The sequence below is a fragment of the Adiantum capillus-veneris genome, chromosome 16 (genome assembly GCF_014529385.1).
Source record: "Adiantum capillus-veneris isolate H3 chromosome 16, ASM1452938v2, whole genome shotgun sequence".
NCBI lineage: Eukaryota > Viridiplantae > Streptophyta > Polypodiopsida > Polypodiales > Pteridaceae > Adiantum > Adiantum capillus-veneris.
Window position 1 is genome coordinate 43055617 of NC_140946.1, and position 19953 is coordinate 43075569.

The 19953-nt window shown below is 45.0% G+C and overlaps 2 protein-coding genes across 4 annotated transcripts in view; both read right to left on the bottom strand.

Annotated features, from left to right (window-relative positions):
- Positions 1 to 19703, bottom strand: part of LOC147438922 (non-structural maintenance of chromosomes element 4 homolog A-like) — a 61581-nt gene extending 41878 nt beyond the window's left edge. Inside the window, exons 1-7 of one of the 3 annotated variants that reach the window (XR_015184537.1) lie at positions 19229 to 19703; positions 18962 to 19135; positions 18815 to 18880; positions 18443 to 18692; positions 18145 to 18235; positions 17864 to 18074; positions 17410 to 17581 (exon numbers count right to left, since the gene is read on the bottom strand). Coding sequence is in view for 2 of the 3 variants with exons in the window: in XM_086484878.1 (XP_086341004.1) it covers positions 17864 to 18074; positions 18145 to 18235; positions 18443 to 18692; positions 18815 to 18880; positions 18962 to 19135; positions 19229 to 19241 (805 nt within the window). In the remaining variant the exon portion in view is untranslated. Of the gene's footprint in view, positions 1 to 17409; positions 17582 to 17863; positions 18075 to 18144; positions 18236 to 18442; positions 18700 to 18814; positions 18881 to 18961; positions 19136 to 19228 lie in introns of all 3 variants that reach the window. The other 2 variants (XM_086484879.1, XM_086484878.1) reach the window with 2 other exon arrangements.
- LOC147438923 (uncharacterized) lies at positions 10029 to 17390 on the bottom strand. The gene is made up of 3 exons (XM_086484880.1): positions 11401 to 17390; positions 11134 to 11293; positions 10029 to 11038 (listed from the first exon to the last, which is right to left on the bottom strand). Exons 2-3 carry the CDS (start codon positions 11176 to 11178, stop codon positions 10604 to 10606), a joined length of 480 nt encoding a protein of 159 aa, XP_086341006.1. The 5' UTR covers positions 11179 to 11293; positions 11401 to 17390; the 3' UTR covers positions 10029 to 10603.
- Positions 19704 to 19953: the final 250 nt, after the last annotated feature.

Genomic DNA, 19953 nt, shown 5'->3' on the forward strand with positions numbered 1-19953 from the left:
GTGAGTCTATTCGTAGACCGTGCATGCCCAGTCACTCAGTGTAGGTGCATATCCTCTGGTTGCATAAGCACAAACATAAGCATTTCCATCAGATTCCATCAGAGTCAGTTTGGGAATTTTTCAGATGACTTTATCCCATTATTCCCTATTTTTGACATTTTTCACTTATTTATTGAGTGACTTTTGTTAGGTAGTCAGTAGGGCAAATTGGGTAAGTTAATTTATAAGCAAACCCAAGTTAGCACAAATTGGCAGATGAGCAGATAGCACAACAGGCTTCCCCAAGCAGCAGGTGTTCCCTCCCTCTTAGCAAGAACCTCCCCATTCCCTTGGCGAGGCTAGACCATCAAGCATAGCGTTTTCAGCATAGAGCGTCTTCTCCTCGCCGGTGTTTACAAGATCTGCAATCGCCATCTTCCTGGCTGCCCTAGAGTTTTCCTCACATGCAGAGATCGCCAGCAGGTAGCAAAAAGGTCAGCGTTTTTCAGTGACAGCATCAGCGTTTTGCCATTCACTAACGCCAGAGAATCAGCAACCTTGACAGCGTTTTTTCAGCCCATTATAACCTGCTGTGGCAGCGTTTTCAGCCAGCCTATCGACAGCCAGAACCAGCCCTGAAACGCAGCAGAACTCAGATTTACAGAAAACCCTAAAAACGCAGCAAACCCTAGACATCAGCGTTTTCTTTCAGCAGTTATACCAGTGATTTTCTTCATCAGTTCAGCCCGTCAAGGACAGTCACATTCAGCAATAGGAAACAGTCCAAGATCAGCCACAAAAGAGTCCCAGTTCCAGCCACGAAGCCGTCGTCGTCACCATCGTCGTCGTAACCATCGTCGTCGTCGACATAGTCCAACAGCATCAGTCCTTTGCATTCGCATTGTACTCTGTCGTGCAATCAAGTAGACCACTCTCGCCGACGAGAGTGGGGCCTTCAGAGGAGGGTTTTACAACCCCTCGGTGTCGTATCTCTTCTCTCTCCTTCTCTCAGTCTCATTCATTTGCACGCACTAGATCCACTCACTTTGTTCGTGATCATCACACTCTCTATAAGACGGAAAGCTCTCTCTTTCCCTAAGAACTAAAAGGAACCTTCAGCAGTAAAGATCACTAATCTTGAGAAAAATACAACATTCATTCCGCTCCACACATGGCCTTCCAAAAGGAGTACATGAAAAGCTTGAAGTTCCAAAAGCTAGCGCTCACACCAGTCAATGCAAATCACGGAAATCCGTACGATGCCACGTCAACAATCAATGCAATTCGCGGGCCGTCTGCACAACTATGAACGTCAACATCCTTGCGCAATTTATTATCCTTTTACCCCTTTGGGCCCTTTCAGATGGGGTACCATAAGTAGGTACAACTTATAAACTTTAGATTCTTTTAATTTAAAACCCCTCGGAAGGTTCTGCAAGTTGGTAAAACTTCATCTGTATCCTTCTCTAGGGGCTAGACCTCCTACTATCTCTAGGGACTAGACCTACTACTATCCGGAGTTCGTCCAGATGGTCATGCCACGTCATCATTTTGTGACATCAAATACTTCTTCTCGATGCTCCCTATCACCCATCCGATGTGACGTATCAAAAGTACCCGTTCTTGGTGGCTGTACAAATATTCACGTTCACAAGGCTTCCGTCATTTCTCTGAATGATGCACTTAGAAATGTTTATACTCGGATGTCTCAAGTGAGAAAAAACCCTCTCAATTATAAATCCAATAACTCATTTAGAATTATTTTTTCCTGGTGTCTCAAGCGAGAAAACCCTCACAGTTAAAATCCGATAATTCATTTAGTATTTCCTTCAGATAAAGCTAATTTAGCAACAATTGTGGGCTGAATTTTTGCATAAGTTGAGAAGCTTCAAATGCTTGAAGTGCTACAAGACACCCAAGCAAGAGGAGCTTGAGGTGCTTATTGGCTTAATATAGCAGCACTTGCACACTAGCAATACATGCATGCAAGAAGACACTTGGTAGCTCAACAACCCTGCAAAGCATGCAAGGAAAGTGGACACTTAGCCACACATGCATGGCACATTCGAGGTTAGCGGACACTTGAACATCATGCAATGATGCAAGGCAGGCGGACACTAGGATAGCACGTGCAAGGCAAGTGGACAATTGGATAAGACATGCATGGCAGGTGGTTTCATGCACCCAAGCGACCCATAAACTGCTATTTTCAGCCAAGGGCGGACCCACACACACACACTGGCAACAGAGGAAGTGGTCATTCGTCAAAAGTTAAAACAGCCCACTACAGGCTCAGTTAGAGACGGAAGGTGTTGACAAATGGCACATTTGCCATGTCTACACAAACACATGCATGCGTGCACATCCATTTAAACGGCTGAATACCCAGTTGTATAAATCTCTCACTCTCTCTCATGGACAAGGCGCTATCTCCCTAGAGGACCTTGTAACTCTTTCATTGTTTAAAGGGAAAATTATCAAAATACCCCTCTAATTTGAGGAAATTCCCAAAATACCCCTCAAATTTCAAAAATTCCCAAAATACCCTTGTATCTAAATTTGGTTGGAATGTTCAAGATTTTCTAATCTTCACTTGTTTTTGACAATTGAGTTCCGTTTTTGAGTGCTCAGCATGTAAATTGTCACCAGTTACCATCGCAAAAAAGGCAATTATGTCTAAAAATAATGAAGCAATTCATCTCCAAAGCCTACGTAACCAACTCAAATTGTAGTTTTAGCATCTTGTACGATAGACAATCACTCTTCTTGTGAACACCTACAGAAAAATTTATTTTTCGAGAAATTTAGTCTCACAACCAGGGGTATTTTGGGAATTTTGGAAAATTTGAAGGGCATTTTGGGAATTTATGACAAAATATTAGGGGCATTTTGGGAATTTTTGAAATTTGAGGGGTATTTTGGGAATTTCCTCAAATTAGAGGGGTATTTTGGTAATTTCCCCTTGTTTAAATAAAGAAATACCGACGGGCGCCTATTGAGGATGTAGGAGAAGAACTCCGCCTCTCCATCTCTCTCTATTTCTCATTCACTCTCATGAGCTCTATTCTCTATTATATGCTAAGTCTTTCTTGATTCTATCGACTATCTTTCTTGTCAGACTGGCCCCTTGTGGGCCTTTTAAAAGGGCGCCCTATCATTGCCCTATTTCCACATTTTATGAGTCATCCCGTTTTAGGATTTGGGTCGAGCAAGTTTGTTGGCCCCCTATAGCGCTTGTCCTCTCTCTCTCCCATTATATCCCCCCCCCCACACACACACACATTGTGTTGTATTAGACCTCAGTCACTACTTTCACCCCCCTACTCATATCCTGCACAGTTCCAGCTAGTTGCTTAGTTCACATCTAGCAGTTTAGGATTCTATAGTATCCCTTTTCAATACCTTTTTATTTTTGGTGATGAGACATTGTATCAGATTCATCGCATTGTAACTTTTTGGTCTCATAGGTCATTTGGCCTTTTGAGGACATTAATATAACATTTCATAACACCTCCCCCTCTCTCTCTCTCTCTCTCTCTCTCTCTCTCTCTCTCTCTCTCTCTCTCTCTCTCTCTCTCTCTCTCTCTCTCTCCCTCTCCTCTCTCTCTCTCTCTCTCTCTCTCTCTCTCTCTCTCTCTCTCTCTCTCTCTCTCTCTCTCTGTGTGTGTGTGTGTGTGTGTGTGTGTGTGTGTGTGTGTGTGTGTGTGTGTGTGTCACCAGGAGGTGTATTTTTCCTGTTGCCTTCAATAAATAAGTACTAGATATTTTATTTATTTTTATTTTTACTTGTTTCCCCGGGACCCTTGAAAAGGTGCAAGTGGACATTGCATGGCCAGTGTGAAATGGCTGCGGCCGAATAGGTTTCTCACATCGGGAGTCTGGGTCGATCAGTCGAGGACTGGCCGGGCCAGTTAGCACTGAATTCTGATGAGTATGGAAGCTTGTGCCCGCCAAATGAAATCTGGGCCACTCCACTCGGAAAGTCACTTACAACTTTATAAGTGAGTGGGAACTAGGGAATTAACTCAAAGGGGCAAATTGGACACTTGGCAGGAGGAAGTTAATCTGCAGGACACCTCAGCAAGAGTAGGCGCCCAATTTGAGAGAGGGGCTGATTTTTTATCACAAGGGACCTACAGTGTGTGTGTGTGTGAGTAGTGGGTGCAAGTCTACAGCTTTAATGGAAAGCTTGCCTTCTCCTCTGTCTCATGTAGCACGATGATTTGCTCTCGTGCATCTCTCTCTCCCCTTTGGCAAGTATGGTAATGCCCCACTAGATGGGCTACTCAGATGAACATGTACAGTTCTGGGGGTTTATGCGCGTTTGCTAAGGCAAGAGCCTTCGAAACAGGAACCGGATTAGCTAATTGCTAATCCCCCACACGTACGCACAGTTCCATCGCGAAAGATTGCGAGTTTGGAGAGTTCTCTCGCATGAAAACTCGTCCAATTCACAGGGGGAACTGTCCCATTGTGTGCGGGAGCCCTGGGGACACGCGTAGGCATGTTCGCTCCGCTAAAAACGATCCGAAACAGCAAATTACAGCCTGCTGTGTTTTTCTGCAGGTTTAGGGTTTCGCACCTAAACTGCAAGGGAACACCAGGGCAGCCTCGTGAGAGCCTTGGGATGCATGTACAGGCTTTTGGGCACCCGGCAGTGAAAAACAGAGAATTACAGCCCGCTGAATTTCTGTGACAGCTCACCAGAAAGCTTCCAGATAGGGAGGGAATCTGTCCTAGCCAGGTGTTTTTGACCTTCAGGGGTTTTTGCGCCGTTATGCTGCTGAAATCCAGTCGAAAACCTGCGTTTTCAGCCCTCGCCAGGTTTGGACAGCTTTGTGAAAGCTTGTGCTAAGTGGTCGGATCGTCTACTATAATTTGAATGAAGAAATACCGAAAGGGGCGCCAGTCTTTGGGGCCTACAGGGTGTCGGTCTCGTGGGCGCAATGACATTCTAGTCGCTGGATGCAACTGTGTTCTCTTCCCTTCTCAGTGCTCTGTGTAAAGTTAACAGGTAATTGAAATAGTACCGCCCTCTACGTTGTATAGGCCGGTTATATGGTTCCATCGACGGGATAGTCACTTTTTCTTCAAAAAGTGCAACGTGGATTGTTGTGGGTGAAAGCAACACAGAGCTTGTCGATATGGCAGAGAAGAGAGACAAAGTACCTGGAGAGGGATCTTCCTCACATGGCACAGAGAAAATTCCTTCAACTCTTCAAGAAGAGAACAGGTTGTTTAGAACTCAACTGGGTTTCTGCATGGACATGTTTCAACAGTTGGCTAACAACCCAAGGATGCAAGAGTTCTTACAGGCTCCGACACAGGGTTTTCAGCCTCCTACACAGGGCATGACTGAGCCGTTGCGCAGGAAAAGGAGATTTCCAATGCGCAGAGGACTCATGATGCTCGAGGGAAAGCCCATGTGGTTGAGCAAATAGCGGTGTCCAATGATCCAAAGGAACTTGCTTTAGTTGGACAGGAACCGTTTGTGAATGGTCAAGGGAGCAATGAACAGGCTTAGCGTCAGACCCTTCCATTACCTAATACTTATCCTGGTTATTTTGGAGGTGGTTCAGTATTTCAAGCTATGGCTGGACCTTCCACAGGTTTTATGCAAGGGAATGTGTTCGGGACAATGCAAACAGGCATGGGTAACCCTATGTATGCGAACATAGGTGTCCAACCAGGTTTTCAGGGTGCCTATGGCCAGTTTCGAGTGCCTGGAACACAATTTGGTATGGCTGGTTTTTCGCAGCCATGCGTACAAAATGCAGACATGACAGGGAAAACAGTTGATGCGAGTGTTGGAATGAACACTCATGGAGCACCACTGTTACAGGCACCTGTTTATGATAATGTAGCTCCTTTGAGTCAACTTAAGGATTACAAGGAAGGTGGGCAGGGAGTGAAGTTTGAAACTTTCAGAGGAACTGAGGACCAATTGAAGGCCTTGACCTTCATACAACATATATACCTAGATGAATCCAGGATAAGCCCAGATTCACCCTTAAAGGAAAGTGCAAGGTATAGACCCATGGTAATCACCCACAAGACAATATAACCATCAGCTCCATCATGCATAGTACTGACTAAATACCACGACATCCCCACTAACGTCGTCAGTGCCCAATAGTGGGTGCTTCATACAACAGTTCGATGAAGCTTATGCTGGAGGAAACTTCACGGAATCTTCAAAGATACGCAAGGCTGCCACTTTCTTGAAAGGGAATGCGCTTCAATGGTGGACCGCATTGTTGAACCAGGGTCAAGCCCCAACAACGTGGGTCCAATTCAAACAGCTTTTTGCGCCTGCATGGTTGACAAACACTTTTGAAGTGGATGTGATGACAGAATGGCACGAGTTGAATGCTAAACAATGTGCGAATCTGGAAGAGTACAATAACCAATTTTGGGCCGCACTGTTGCCAGTCACCTCTTACAGGTTTGTGCCATTGTCAAAACAGATTGAGAAGTACTGTTGCGGATTGCCAAGAAAATCAGGGACTACTGCACAAAGACTACTGTCATGAATATGTTTCAGTTGATAGAGAATGCAAGAGTGGCCAGCAATCTGTCGAAGGGAGATTCCAAGGATTTAATAGCCACAAGAAAGGGTCCAAGGGCAAACAGTTTTCAGCCAAGGGCAATGTTGCAGCAAAGCCTTTTGAGCCTCCCACAAAGAAGCCCTCCACTGAAGAAGCTGATACGTCCAAGACGCAGTCTAAATCTTCTTCGGGACGAGGACAAGGACAAAAAAGGCATTTTTCTGGCAAAACTTTTGAAGAGAGGAAAGCTCTTAGGGAAGCCAAGAAATGCTATATTTGTGAACAGGAAGGACATTTTGCAAATGAATGCCCACAGAAGAAGTCACAGGATAAGGATGACAAGTCAAACTAGGTGCAAGACTTGTTCCAGATTTGGTTGGAGACCAGCCAAACACAAATGCCACGGAGCTGTGCAGAGCTTGGGGCAAAGTTAGAGACCAGACAATGCTTGTTTTCTTTGATCCACGAGTCCGTGCAAATTTCATATCACCAGAATTGGCATCAAAGTTGGGCATTCGTGCAGAGGAGATGGGTATGACAGGGGAAGCAGGTTTGGTATGCCCAAGTCATTCAAAGCCTGTTACTCCCATTTTGGGGAAGCTTCGTCTACACATTCAGAGCTATGTGGATGCGGAAGAATTTCATATTATGCCACTTGAGGGTATCCCATGGTGTTACAGGTTGCATGCTATGGTGGATACTTACAACAAAAAGATTACCCTTGTACATAGAGGAAAGACTCATGTCCTTGATGTAAAGCTTAAAGGCGAGTCTATTCCAGTTGTTTCTGCTTCTACTATTTCATCTGTAATAAAGAATCATCTTTCTGCGTACTTGATCTTTGCAAAAGAAGTACCTGAAGTTGTATCTAATTTGTCTACCTTAGATAAAGACAGGTCAACTGTTTTGAGTGGTTTCAGTGATTGTTTTTCGGACTCTTTGCCAGGGGAGTTACCTCCTGAGACCTGAGGATCATACTATAGATCTTGTCCCAGTTACCTCCTGAGACCTGAGGATCATATTATAGATCTTGTGCCAGGTTCTAGTCCACCGAATAGACCACCATACAGGGTTAGTGCAGCCCAGCAGAAAGAGATTATGAGTCAGGTCAACGAGCTTTTAGAGAAGGGGCTGATTCAGCCCAATTCATCCCCTTTTTGTTCGGCTGTACTCTTAGTGCAAAAGAAGGATGGTTCATGGCGCATGTGCATTGACTATCGCGCCTTGAATAAGAATACCATCAAGAACAGGTTCCCCGTACCGAGGATAGATGACATTCTTGATCGGCTTGAGGGAGCATCATTGTTTACAAGGATAGACCTAAAGATTGGTTACCATCAAATATGCACTAGGCCAGAAGATGTCCATAAGACTGCGTTCAAGACAACATTTGGTCTCTATGAGTTTCTTGTCATGCCATTTGGTCTCACAAATGCTCCTGCCACGTTTAATAGAATGATGGACAGAATTTTTAGACCACATAGAAACTTCGTGGGTGCCTTCTTTGATGACATGATTGTCTACTCGAAGTCTGAAGAGGAGCATAAGGATCACTTGACTGCAGTTTTCAATGAGTTACGTAAGAACAGGCTACTCATAAATGCGAAGAAGAGTGAATTCTTTTTGCAAGAAATTCACTTCCTTGGGCACATTGTTTCAAAGGATGGGGTACACATTGATCCCGTTAAAGTGGAAGCAATTAGGTCATGGCCAGACTTGAAGTCCGTACATGACATTCAAAGCTTTCTAGGCTATTTTCCTACTACAGGAGGTTCATCCGAAATTTTGTTGAGATTGCTTCTCCACTCCATGCACTGCAAGGAAAAGGAGTTACTTTCAAGTGGACAGCCAAGGAAATTTTAGCTTTCAAACACTTAAAAGAGAAGCTGACTTCAGATCCGGTAATCATTCTGCCAAATCTTTCGAAACCTTTTGTGGTTCAATGTGATGCATGTGGCCATAGTCTTGGTGCAGTTCTAATGCAGAATGGCCGAGTAATCGCATATGAGAGCAGAATTCTTTTGAAGACTGAAAGAAACTTGCAAGTCTATGAGAAAGAATTGTTGGCAGTAATTCATACACTCACTAGTTGGAAACACTATCTGCTAGGGGCTGATTTTGTTGTCCAAACAGATCATCAAACCTTGCGATATTTTCTCACACAAACGAAGTTGTCTGAGAAGCACATGCGATGGGCAAACCTCTTGTCAATGTTCCATTTTCAAACTGTGCATGTGCAAGGGAAAAAGAACGAGGTGGCTGATGCATTGTCACGAAAGCCCCAAATTTCAACAGTGTCAATCCCGTACCATTGTGAACTATACGAAATGAAGACACAATATGCTAAAGATTCAGATTTTGCAAGGATTTATGACCAGCTTGTTGATGGGCAACATCATGAGCACTATATGCTTAAGAATGACTTTCTCATGATGCATGGAAAGTTATGCGTTAGAAAACAGTTACGGCTAAAAATTTTGATGGAAAGTCACGCTCCACCTTATGCTGGACATCGTGGAATTGATGCGACAGTGAAAGGGGTTGAGGCATTCTTCTATTGGCCAGCTTTGCGTCAAGATGTTGACACATTTGTAAGATCATGCTTAGTTTGCCAAAAAGTCAAATTTGACAGGCAAAAGCAACCGGGATTGTTGCAGCCATTGCCGATCCCTGATAGGCCATGGGAAAGCATAGCAATGGACTTTATCTTTGATCTTCCAAGGACGCAAACAGGCAATGATGGGATTTGGACTATCATTTGTAGGTTCAATAAGCAGGCCCATTTCATTCCTGTGAGGAAGAAGATAAAGCTAGAACACATGGTCAAGATATTCATGAGCAATATCTTTAAAAATCACAGGATGCCTCAGCCAATTGTCAGTGACAGGGATCCACGTATGACGAGTCTTTTCTGGAAGGCATTGTTTGAGGACATGGGCACTACGCTAAAGTTCTCTTCTTTGTTTCATCCGCAAACTGATGGACAGTCAGAAGAGGTAAATTCTACTGTCCTGGACCTGCTCAAATGTTATGTGTCAGAGCACAAGGCAACTTGGGAACACCATCTTCCATTGGTTGAATATGCTTACAATAACACTGTGCATACGTCAATAGGTAAGGCACCATTTGAGATAGTGGAAGGAGTAAAGAAAGTCCCGCCCATTTTGCAGACTAAGGACAAGATTTTTGAAGCAGACAAGTATGTGCAAGATATGGATGAAACATACAGGAAGATAAAGATTGCTCTTGAGAAGACTCAGGCTAAGCAAAAGAAAGCTGTTGATTGTCACCGCCGTGAACTTGTATTTTCACTTGGTGATTGGGTGCTTTTGCGCTTTGGAAAAGCCAGGTTAAGGAAAAGGAAAGGCAAGGAACATTTGTTTCCTAAGCTCAGTATGCGATATTATGGTCCTTTTCAGATTTCAGAAAAGATCAATGATGTAGCTTACAGGTTCAGAAGGCTGGAAAATACATAATGCTTTTCATGCCAGCCTTCTAAGACCCTTTGTTGGTGATGTGCCAGAGAATATGCTTGATGAGGAACAACCCGAAGTGGAAGAATTGGATGAAATCCTTGTTCCTTAACAGATATTGGCACATAAAGAAAGAAAGGTTAGAGGAAAGGTTGCAAGACGCTATTTGGTGAAGTTCAAGAACCAAGGTTGTAAGGTACGTAGTATTCGGTACGTGTTCGGTATGTACTGTACGTTGTACCGTATGGATTGGGCCATAAGGTAAATTCGTAGTATATTTTTTAAAAGCTAAAAATACAAAGAATTTCAAATTTATATACAACCTATCTAGTTTAAAAACACTGCACAATACTTAAACATAGCCACAACTTTTAAAAAACACTTAAAATCACCCCACAAGTTAAGTAACTGCTAGAATCGAGTCCAGACCACATGGCATAGTGTAAGTCAAAAGTACATAACTGAATGCTGAATCCTGATACAATAACATAGTCACTCAATAAAGAGTCTAGGTGGCTCAAGCAACAAAATAAAAAGCATAAATGAGTCATGACAAATGTCCAAGTCCCAAGACCCAAGACCCAAAGCACTGGGCAATCACTACTACTCAAAATCATCATCAGAGGCTGATGAAGACTTAGAGAGCATGTCTCCATCTGTCAAAACATTGCCCTCATCATCATAATCGGGCTCTCTCTCCTCTGGCACAGATGCTAGGGGTGCATCACCCTCATCTGGATCATCAGCCTCTGAACTCTGGGTGTGGATGAGTCGAACAGCCTCATTGGCTCGTCTACGAGCAGGCCGAATGGGTAACTTTCCTCTGCGAATGCTCTCTCTGTGTGCAACCTCTGGATCTGCAGCAGCAATGCGAAGAGGAATACTGTAAGCTCGAGAGCGAGATCTAGTGACCCGGCGATCCACGCTCTCTAGCTCCCTGTGCAACTCTCGAAGGATCTCCTCCTGCTCATCTCTAATCCATGCATCGACCTCCTCCGCAGTAGGATCTACCACCATCTTCAACTCTGTGGGATCCACCTACAATGACAAGACAAAAGCTAAAACATAGTCCATGATTCAACACTGTCTTTTGATCATTGACTTGTTTTCATAAATGTGCATGTAAATCTCACCTGCTTGGGTGTCCCCAAGGCATGAAAGCTACGCACAAGCCGCATGTTAGCACGGCAATAAACCAGTCTCTCTTAACTGCTTGGTGCTAAGACGATTGCGGATCTTCGTGTGAATAAGAGAGTATGCACTCCAATTGCGCTCGCATGCAGCTGAGCAATCCTACAGCAATTCAAATAGCGAACACTCATGGGTCAGAAGTGTCACGTGTTACAATATAGATTCATCATTCAATAATTATAAATTATAATTCAGACTTCAATATTCACCTGAGAAAGGATGCGCAATGCAAGGTGGCACAACTTGGGAAGGCCCTGGCATCCATAGTTCTGCCACCATGTTAAAGGAAGCTTGGTAGCTTCCTTTCTCAATGCTAGGGACCGCACACAGGTGGTCCTAAACTGTTCATGTAGCTACTCATCTCTGAATCCAGAATCAATTGCTCATCCTCATCATATATAATGTTCAGATATTCAGAGCGTAGTGTGAGCAATGAAGCCTCCTCAAACAATTCTTGGCTCTTGTAGAGAGGATGGAGAACTGCAACCATCCCATGGATGGGACAACGCATGAACTGCCATAGAGACTCTACAATAGCCAAAATATCATCACGACTGCAAACAAAATAGTCACAGTAAGTATGTCTTTTGAAAAATTATAAATAGACATGTCACATGAGGACATTAGAGCACTTTGTAGTTTGTACTTACCGATCATGTGTCAATGAGGTACATCCAAAAATGTGTGTCTTCATCTGCATAAACAGATGATACACCAACCCAAGTGTAGAGCCCTCCATGTCTGTGACCCGTAGTAGTACATACAATGGCTGTAGAGCCACTGCCAAGGACTGCACCTGTGTCTAGAAGGTCTCATCAAGAACCTTTCTTTGAATGTACTTGGTCGCCTCTGATTGAGCGTGGTGCATCAATCTCCACTTTGGATCCACAACTGTCTGCAACAATGGATCTCTCAATCTGAACAGCCTCTGAAGCACCAGACACATGTATGCAAATCTGGTCTTCGAGGGACGCACCATGTCTACTGTGCTGTGGCTCCTGAGGATTGCCAAGGCCTCGTGTTTTTTGCGGAAAAAAGTGGTAAGCTTGGACGCATCAGACACTGTAGGCTGCACCCAGAGAAGTTTGTTCAACTTTGCCTATGTCCTCCATCAGAAGGTCTAGGCAATGTGCAGCACATGGTGTCCACACAATGTGCTTGAACTCAGCCTCCACCATATCCCCCATGGCCTTGCAATTGGAGGCATTATCAGTGACCACCTACAATGAGTCATGACAAGATATTAAATGAAGTGTGGACATTATTACGTTGGACAATGTATGCAAAATTCAAATGTGCATGCCACATGGTCAGGAATCAGTATCTACCTGCACGACGTTCTTCTCCCCAACCTCCTTGATGGCCTGGCGAATATGTTTGAAGATGAATGCCGCAGAAATGCGTTCTCCAGCTGCATCCACGGCTCGTAAGAAGTATGTGCCCAAGCAGGAGGAAACAAGGATATTGATAATGTGGCGCCTCCGCGTGTCACTCCACCCATCAGAAAGAATAGTGCATCCAAATTGTTGCCACCCAACCTTCACTGGAGTCGATGCTCGGTCTATGGTCTCTTTTTGGTCGTCAAGCATGGTCGTGCGCATCTTTTGGTAGTCAAGACCATTCCAGGAATCTGTAGCACCAACCTGTGCAATAGCTCTCACCATCCTCTTCCATTGATCAGTCTTCAACACATTGAATGCAATGTTGCACTCTATGAGAGTCCGCGCAATCTCCATCTCTGCAACTTTCTGTCGCTCTTTTATCCATGAATCACTGTGTACACGTGATGGCAATGTGGTTTGCCTTGGGCCACGTACACCCTCAACCCCACCTGCACTTGCTGCTAAAGCACTAGCACCCTCATCCTAAGCCTGTGAAACACGAGCTCTCTTTCTACTAATGCCTGCAAATGTCCAAGTAATGCATCCTGCAAGGCATCCGCATGTGCTGCCCCTGACTGTGACGATGCAATAGATCCTGGAGGAAAATGCTCCAAAATCAAGGCATCCCTCAATGCTTGCGGGATAGCCTCACAACCCCCACAATGTTCAGTGGTGCCAGTACCAGTGAGGTGCTTCAAAACCCTGGTAATTGTACTGGTCATCTGCTCTCCGCAGTACTTGCACACCCAAGTGCGAGTCCCTAAACCTGCTTGGCCTCCTGTGTTGACAACTCTCAGGACATTGGTGTGCTCGGCCCAAAGAGGATTAGGTCGACGGGGCATGATAACTATGCAACATAATCAATGCACACTTCAAAGTTGAATACAAAACTTACAATCTTTCGCGAGGTCGGGACTCTAGAGTGCCTCCTTGAGGCTTGCAGACTCCAAACACAAAGGGAGGGAGGGAGGGAGGAAGGAAGGGAGGGAGGGAGGGAGGGAAGGAGAAAGAACCTTATCGGTGACGTTCCACCCTTCCTTGGTCTCTGTGCAGACACTGTGCAGACTCCAGAGACTGTTTTTTGCTACTCTGTTGTGGTAATTAGAGGTATAGCATAGGTTGGCTTATAAAAAGACTCGCCCAAACAGTCCGACTAGGCGGATAAGGAACCGACGGCCGAAATTATTTTTTTTAATGCCCTGCACGTATAGAATACCATTCGTACGAATTCCGTACGAAAGTACGGTACGGTACTGAATGCATCCGGACGTACGTACAAAAACAACCCTGTCAAGAACTATCCATCGTTGGATGCCAAATGGATGGAAGAGTCTAAATTGGTTGATTCACCTCAGCTATTGCAATTGTATCTTGAAGCCTTTCAGATGGAACCCACAGTGACTTGATGTAGCCTTTTCTGGAGCAAGGCAACAGCATGGTTCATGATGCTCAAGAGAGTAGTTAAGCAATTGTATCTACTCTTTTCATACAAAATTTAGCTAGAGAAGTTTGTGCTTGAGAGTACACTAGAAGACTTCTATGCTTGATATATGTGTCGTAGCCAGGTTGGTGGGATTGTTTAATCGTCCAACGCTACATTTCCGGAAGCATGTATATCTTGGATTCCCATCATAGAATATATGTGATATCGGGAGATATTGGCATGTATTATTGGCATGCAAGCGAGGTCGCTTGCAGTATTTCAAGGGTGGGGTGTGTCACCAGGAGGTGTTTTTTCTTGTTGCCTTCAATAAATAAGTACTAGATATTTTTATTTTTACTTGTTTCCCCGAGACCCTTGAAAAGGTGCACGTGGACATTGCATGGCCAGTGTGAAACGGCTGCGGCCGAATAGGTTTCTCACATCGGGAGTCTGGGTCGGTCAGTCGGGGACTGGTCGGGCCAATTAGCACTGAATTCTGATGAGTATGGAAGCCTGTGCCCGCCAAATGAAATCTGGGCCACTCGGAAAGTCACTTACAACTTTATAAGTGAGTGGGAACTAGGGAATTAACTCAAAGGGGCAAACTGGACACTTGGCAGGAGGAGGTTGATCTGCAAGACACCTCAGCAAGAGGAGGCGCCCAATTTGAGAGGGGCTGATTTTTTATCACAAGGGACCTACAGTGTGTGTGTGTGTGTGTGTGTGTGTGTGAGTGTGAGTAGTGGGTGCAGGTCTACAGCTTTAATGGGGTCTACAGCTTTAATGGAAAGCTTGCCTTCTCCTCTGTCTCATGTAGCGCGATGATTTGCTCTCGTGCATCTCTCTCTCCCTTTTGGCGCACATGGTAATGCCCCACTAGATGGGCTACTCAGATGAACATGTACAGTTCTGGGGGTTTATGCGCGTTTGCTAAGGCAAGAGCCTTCTGAACAGGAACCGGATTAGCTAATTGCTAATCCCCCACAGGTAAGCACAATTCCATCACGAAAGATTGCGAGTTTAGAGAGTTTTCTCGCGTGAAAACTCGTCCAATTCACAGGGGAACTATCCCATTGTGTGCGGGAGCCCTGGGGACACACGTAGGCATGTTCGCCCGCTAAAAACGATCCGAAACAGCGAATTACAGCCTGCTGTGTTTTTCTGCAGGTTTAGGGTTTCGCACCTAAACTGCAAGGGAACACCGGGGGAGCCTCGTGAGAGCCTTGGGATGCGTGTACAAGCTTTTGGGCACCCGGCAACGAAAAACAGAGAATTACAGCCCGCTGAATTTCTGTGACAGCTCACCAGAAAGCTTCCAGATAGCAAGGGAATCCGTCCTAGCCATGTGTTTTTGACCTACAAGAGTTTTTGCGCCGTTATGCTGCCGAAATCCGGTCGAAAACCTGCGTTTTCAGCCCTTGCCAGGTTTGGACAGCTTTGTGAAAGCTTGTGCTAAGTGGTCGGATCGTCTACTATAATTTGAATAAAGAAATACCGAAAGGGGCGCCAGTCTTTGGGGCCTATAAGGTGTCGGTCTCGTGTGCACAGTGACATTCTAGTCGTTGGACGCAACTGTGTTGCCTACAAGGTGTCGGTCTCGCGTGCGCAGTGACATTCTAGTCGCTAGACGCAACTGTGTTCTCTTCCCTTTTTAGTGCTCTGTGTAAAGTTAACAGGTAATTGAAATAGTACCGCCCTCTACGTTGTATAGGCCGGTTATACACTCACTCTCTCTCTCTCTCTCTCTCTCTCTCTCTCTCTCTCTCTCTCTCTCTCTCTCTCTCTCTCTCTCTCTCTCGTCAAATAGATCTTTAAGGTCTCTTGGGATAGTTTCCCTCGACGTTAAAATACTCTTCTTCACGCGGGGGGGCTGGGAGGATGTGTGTGTGCGCGCTAATAAAAGGTGAAAAATGGTATAACCTTTTAATCACCCAATTGTAGTAGATTGGTTATGCCATTTCCCTCTTGCATAAGAGGTCTTGAGTTCAACTCTCCTCGTCGGATAGATCTTTAAGGTCTCTAGGGATACTTTCCACGACGTTAAAATACTCTTCATCACAGGTGTGTGTGGCGGGGGGGTGCGCGCTAATAAAAGGAGGAAAATGGTATAACCTTTCTATCACCCAAGAGTGGTAGATTGGTTATGCCATTTCCCTCTTGACTCAGAGGTCTTGAGTTCAACTCTCCTCGTCGGATAGATCTTTAAGGCATAGTTACCGGGGAACGCCCCCTAGCCCCCGTTCCAGCGTTCCGGGGGGCAGTTCCCTTCCCGAACGTTCCGGAACGTCCCGGAATGTCTGACGTTCCGGGTGGCCAATGCAAACCGTAACGGCCGTTCCGGAACGTTCCGAAACGCCCCTGGACCGTTCCGGAATGCCCTTGGAACGGCCAACGGCTACAAACAAATTTGGCAAAAATTGAAAAAATTGAAGTAAATGTTTGGGCTTCTTTTGAAAGTGTGCAAAGCCTCAAGGACTTATAAAATGCACCCCCCTCCCCCTTTCTCTTCACAAGCTAATCCTCAAGGCTCAAGCTCTCTCCCTCTCACTCTCAAGATCTCTCCCTCTCAAGACTCACTCTCTCAAGGCTCAAGGCTCAAGGCTTCAAGCCTTCAAGCTCTCTTCCTTTCCCTCTCTCTCTCTCTCTCTCTCTCACATCATCTAGTCATAGCAAGGTTGAATGGTCTTCAAAACGAATTTTTTGTGAGTATTAGAGTCAAAGCACTCTAATACTCCTTGTATTTTAACACAAGGAGCTAAAAATTGCACTATTTGGGTGTTTTTTATACCTCCCGTTCCGCGACGTTCCCGTTCCGGACCCCTAACCGTTCCCCCGTTCTGCGGGGATCCCGTTGCCATTCCCGTTCCGCGTTCCGGGTAACTATGCTTTAAGGTCTCTTGAAATAGTTTCCCACGACGTTAAAATACTCTTCGTCACAGGTGTGTGTGGGTGTGTCTGTGCGCACGCGCTAATAAAAGGAGGAAAATGGTTTAACCTTTCTATCACCCAAGTGTGGTAGATTGGTTATGCCATTTCCCTCTTGAATAACAAGTCTTGAGTTCAACTCTCCTCGTCGAATAGATCTTTAAGGTCTCTTGGGATAGTTTCCCACTACGTTAAAATACTCTTCTTCACGGGTGTGTGTGTGTGGGTGTGGGTGTGTGCTAATAAAAGGAGGAAAATGGTATAACCTTTCTATCACCAAAGTGTGGTAGATTGGTTATGCCATTTCCCTCTTGAATAAGAGGTCTTGAGTTCAACTCTCCTCGTCGGATAGATCTTTAAGGTCTCTTGGGATAGTTTCCCACGACGTTAAAATACTCCTATCCTTCTTCTTCTTCTTCTCTCTCTCTCTCTCTCTCTCTCTCTCTCTCTCTCTCTCTCTCTCTCTCTCTCTCTCTTTGTCGCCACACCTTTCACTGCACTTTGATAGGAGAATGTGGGGAATATGATATCCTTCAGCCCTTCATTCATTTTTCAGCGCATGCTTGCACATGCTTATCACGACTGCATCTCCAAAATTGATTACCGTCCTTTCAATGTAGAAACCAATCGATTGTGTTTTTCTGGTTAAAGATCTGCTTTCTAGTACAATAAAAGCAAAGTTCAGCAAACCACCAAGGGGCATACCTTGACACAAGAGTCCAACAGTAGCACACATGTACTAAGATCATGATCAGAATAAGCACTAGATTGCAAAAAAACAACCACCCTATTGAAATCATCAAACAGAACTAACAACCAGCGAAGCCAAGCAAAAACAAGGATCCTCATCTCACCAATAAAGGGTGGTTTTAGACAACAAAGATGAAGATTGATACGACGTAGAGGATAGGCTTAATCAGAAAATCACATCCTATACCTTACCTACAATCTGGTGGCCATCCCTGATAGAAATCGCTGCCCGCCCATCTTTCACCAGAAAAGAAAGTGCAAAGATGTTCTCCACTGTTTGTGCAAACGATCGTCTGTTCAACACAAGCTCCTCCAAGTAAACTAATCTCAGTTGCTTTAAAATTTTGAACATGGTCTCCATGTTTTTGTCAGTCAGTGTTTCACTGTCAGTAGAATCCCTAAGCTGTGCATAGCAAAATAAAAATCAAAGCAAGAAAATACAATCAACCCATGTAACTTTGCTGAGAAAGTACCTCCTCAGGTCGAGTAGTTTCAGCAGACCTGTCTCTTGGCCTTCTAATGGGTGTTTTTCTTTGCTTTTGCTGACTATCCATAGGGCCAATCCTGTATGTTCGTGATGCACAAAAAAATCAGAAAATTTGGGCAGGAAAGGTTTTCTGCGAATTTTGCTTGGGTGGTTTGATCGCGGTGGTGGTTGGAGCTCTGTGCATGTGAGTTTCTTTTCTGTGTAGAGTTGTGTGTGTGTGTGTGTGGGTGGTGGTTGGGGGGGGGGGGGGGGGGGGGGGGGGGGGGGATTCATGAGAAACTTACATTGTCGTAAGCCCTGGAGCATCTGAAAAAATAGCAGATGCTTCATGTCCAAGCCTTCCCCAGTCAATGACTGTTTCATTGCCATCATCAGCTCGCACCACATCTGTCCCAAAATTTCTGACAATTGAGTTAACCAGCTCTGACGCAGTTGGACCATGCCGATGCTTGAAGTCCTTCACCGAAGCTAATAATGAAGCTGTCATCTCATAAAGAGCCTCTGCATCAGCAATTTGTTCCCGGGGACGAGACACTGCAACCTAACAAGCGTGTATAAGTGCTGTGAAAACAACCTTCAAAGCCCTCTATGTAATTTATTCACTACTTGTCATGGCCACCTATAATTCTTTGCTAAAACGGGCATTCAACATTCACCTCCACTATACAAGTCCTCCACATTGCTAAAAATGTGATCAAACCCATCAGCATCAAGTTTGCGCTCTGTCCAAACAAAAGAAGCATTGGAGATACAGGCACAAAGACCATTGAACCAAATGCAGCAAGCAATTGAGAAGGGGTTACCTGCAATGTCCATCTTAACAGCTCGATATTGAGCACGCAGAAGCCGGCGGTCTGCGACTGACTGGTCACTTCCATTCTGATAGTGTGAGGGCGTGCTAGTCTGCTGGTCTTTTGCACCCAGTGCTGATTTGCCGTGGTTAATCATGTTATTGCACATGGAAGGCGAATCGTTTCCTGAATGGAGGGGGCAAGCGTTACTTAAGTGCTAAGAGCAGCCATAGCCGAAGTCCATTGACCGAATACTGCAAGCAATTGAGAAGCGGTTACCTGCAATGTCCATATTAACAGCTCGATAATAGCACGCAGAAACCGGCGGTCTGCTACTGACTGGTCATTTCCATTCTGATGGTGTGAGGGCGTGCCAGTCTGCTGATCTTTTGCGCCCAGCGCTGCTTTGCCCCGGTTAATCATGTAATCATGTTATTGCACATGGAAGGAAAATCGTTTACAAGGGCAAGCGTTAGTTATGTGCGAAGAGCAGCCATAGCAGAAGAGAAGTTCATTGCACTGGTCTCCGCGAGGATTAGGGATAACCTATCTTTCGGCTAGGGCTTTAACGAGACGCCGTGAAAGATACGCTCTGACAGGAAAGAGCTCCTACCTTAAAGGAGAATGTCAGAAAGAGAATGGGCATGCAAAATATGCGAAATCTGACATTAACTCTTAAAATGGAAATCCATGAGTCGGCGTGACTTATTTAAAGGGCTCCCCCGACCCCAAGAGAGAGGAGTGTGCATGTCTCCAGGCCTCCACAGCCTCATCACTAATTGACACCTCCATTTGCAGGTGGGATCAATGGTTCATGATCACCAGTTGATCGTGACCGTTGGATTTTCTACGGAATGCAAAAGATTCCCACTTTTTGGAAACCATGACTTTAACCCACTACCCTCTCCTCCACGGGATTGACTCTAACCACTAAGCTAACGCACGCTCATTGAAAGATGTGTGTGGGATAAACTTATAGATCACGGCGTCGCGGACAGGTTTAC

Coding starts and splice junctions, on each gene's coding strand:
- LOC147438923 (XM_086484880.1), bottom strand. CDS start 11,178: ATGCGGCTTGTGCGTAGCTTTCATGCCTTGGGGACACCCAAGCAG. Junction 11,039..11,133: donor CCTTGGGGACACCCAAGCAG/GTGAGATTTACA, acceptor TTGTCATTGTAG/GTGGATCCCACAGAGTTGAA.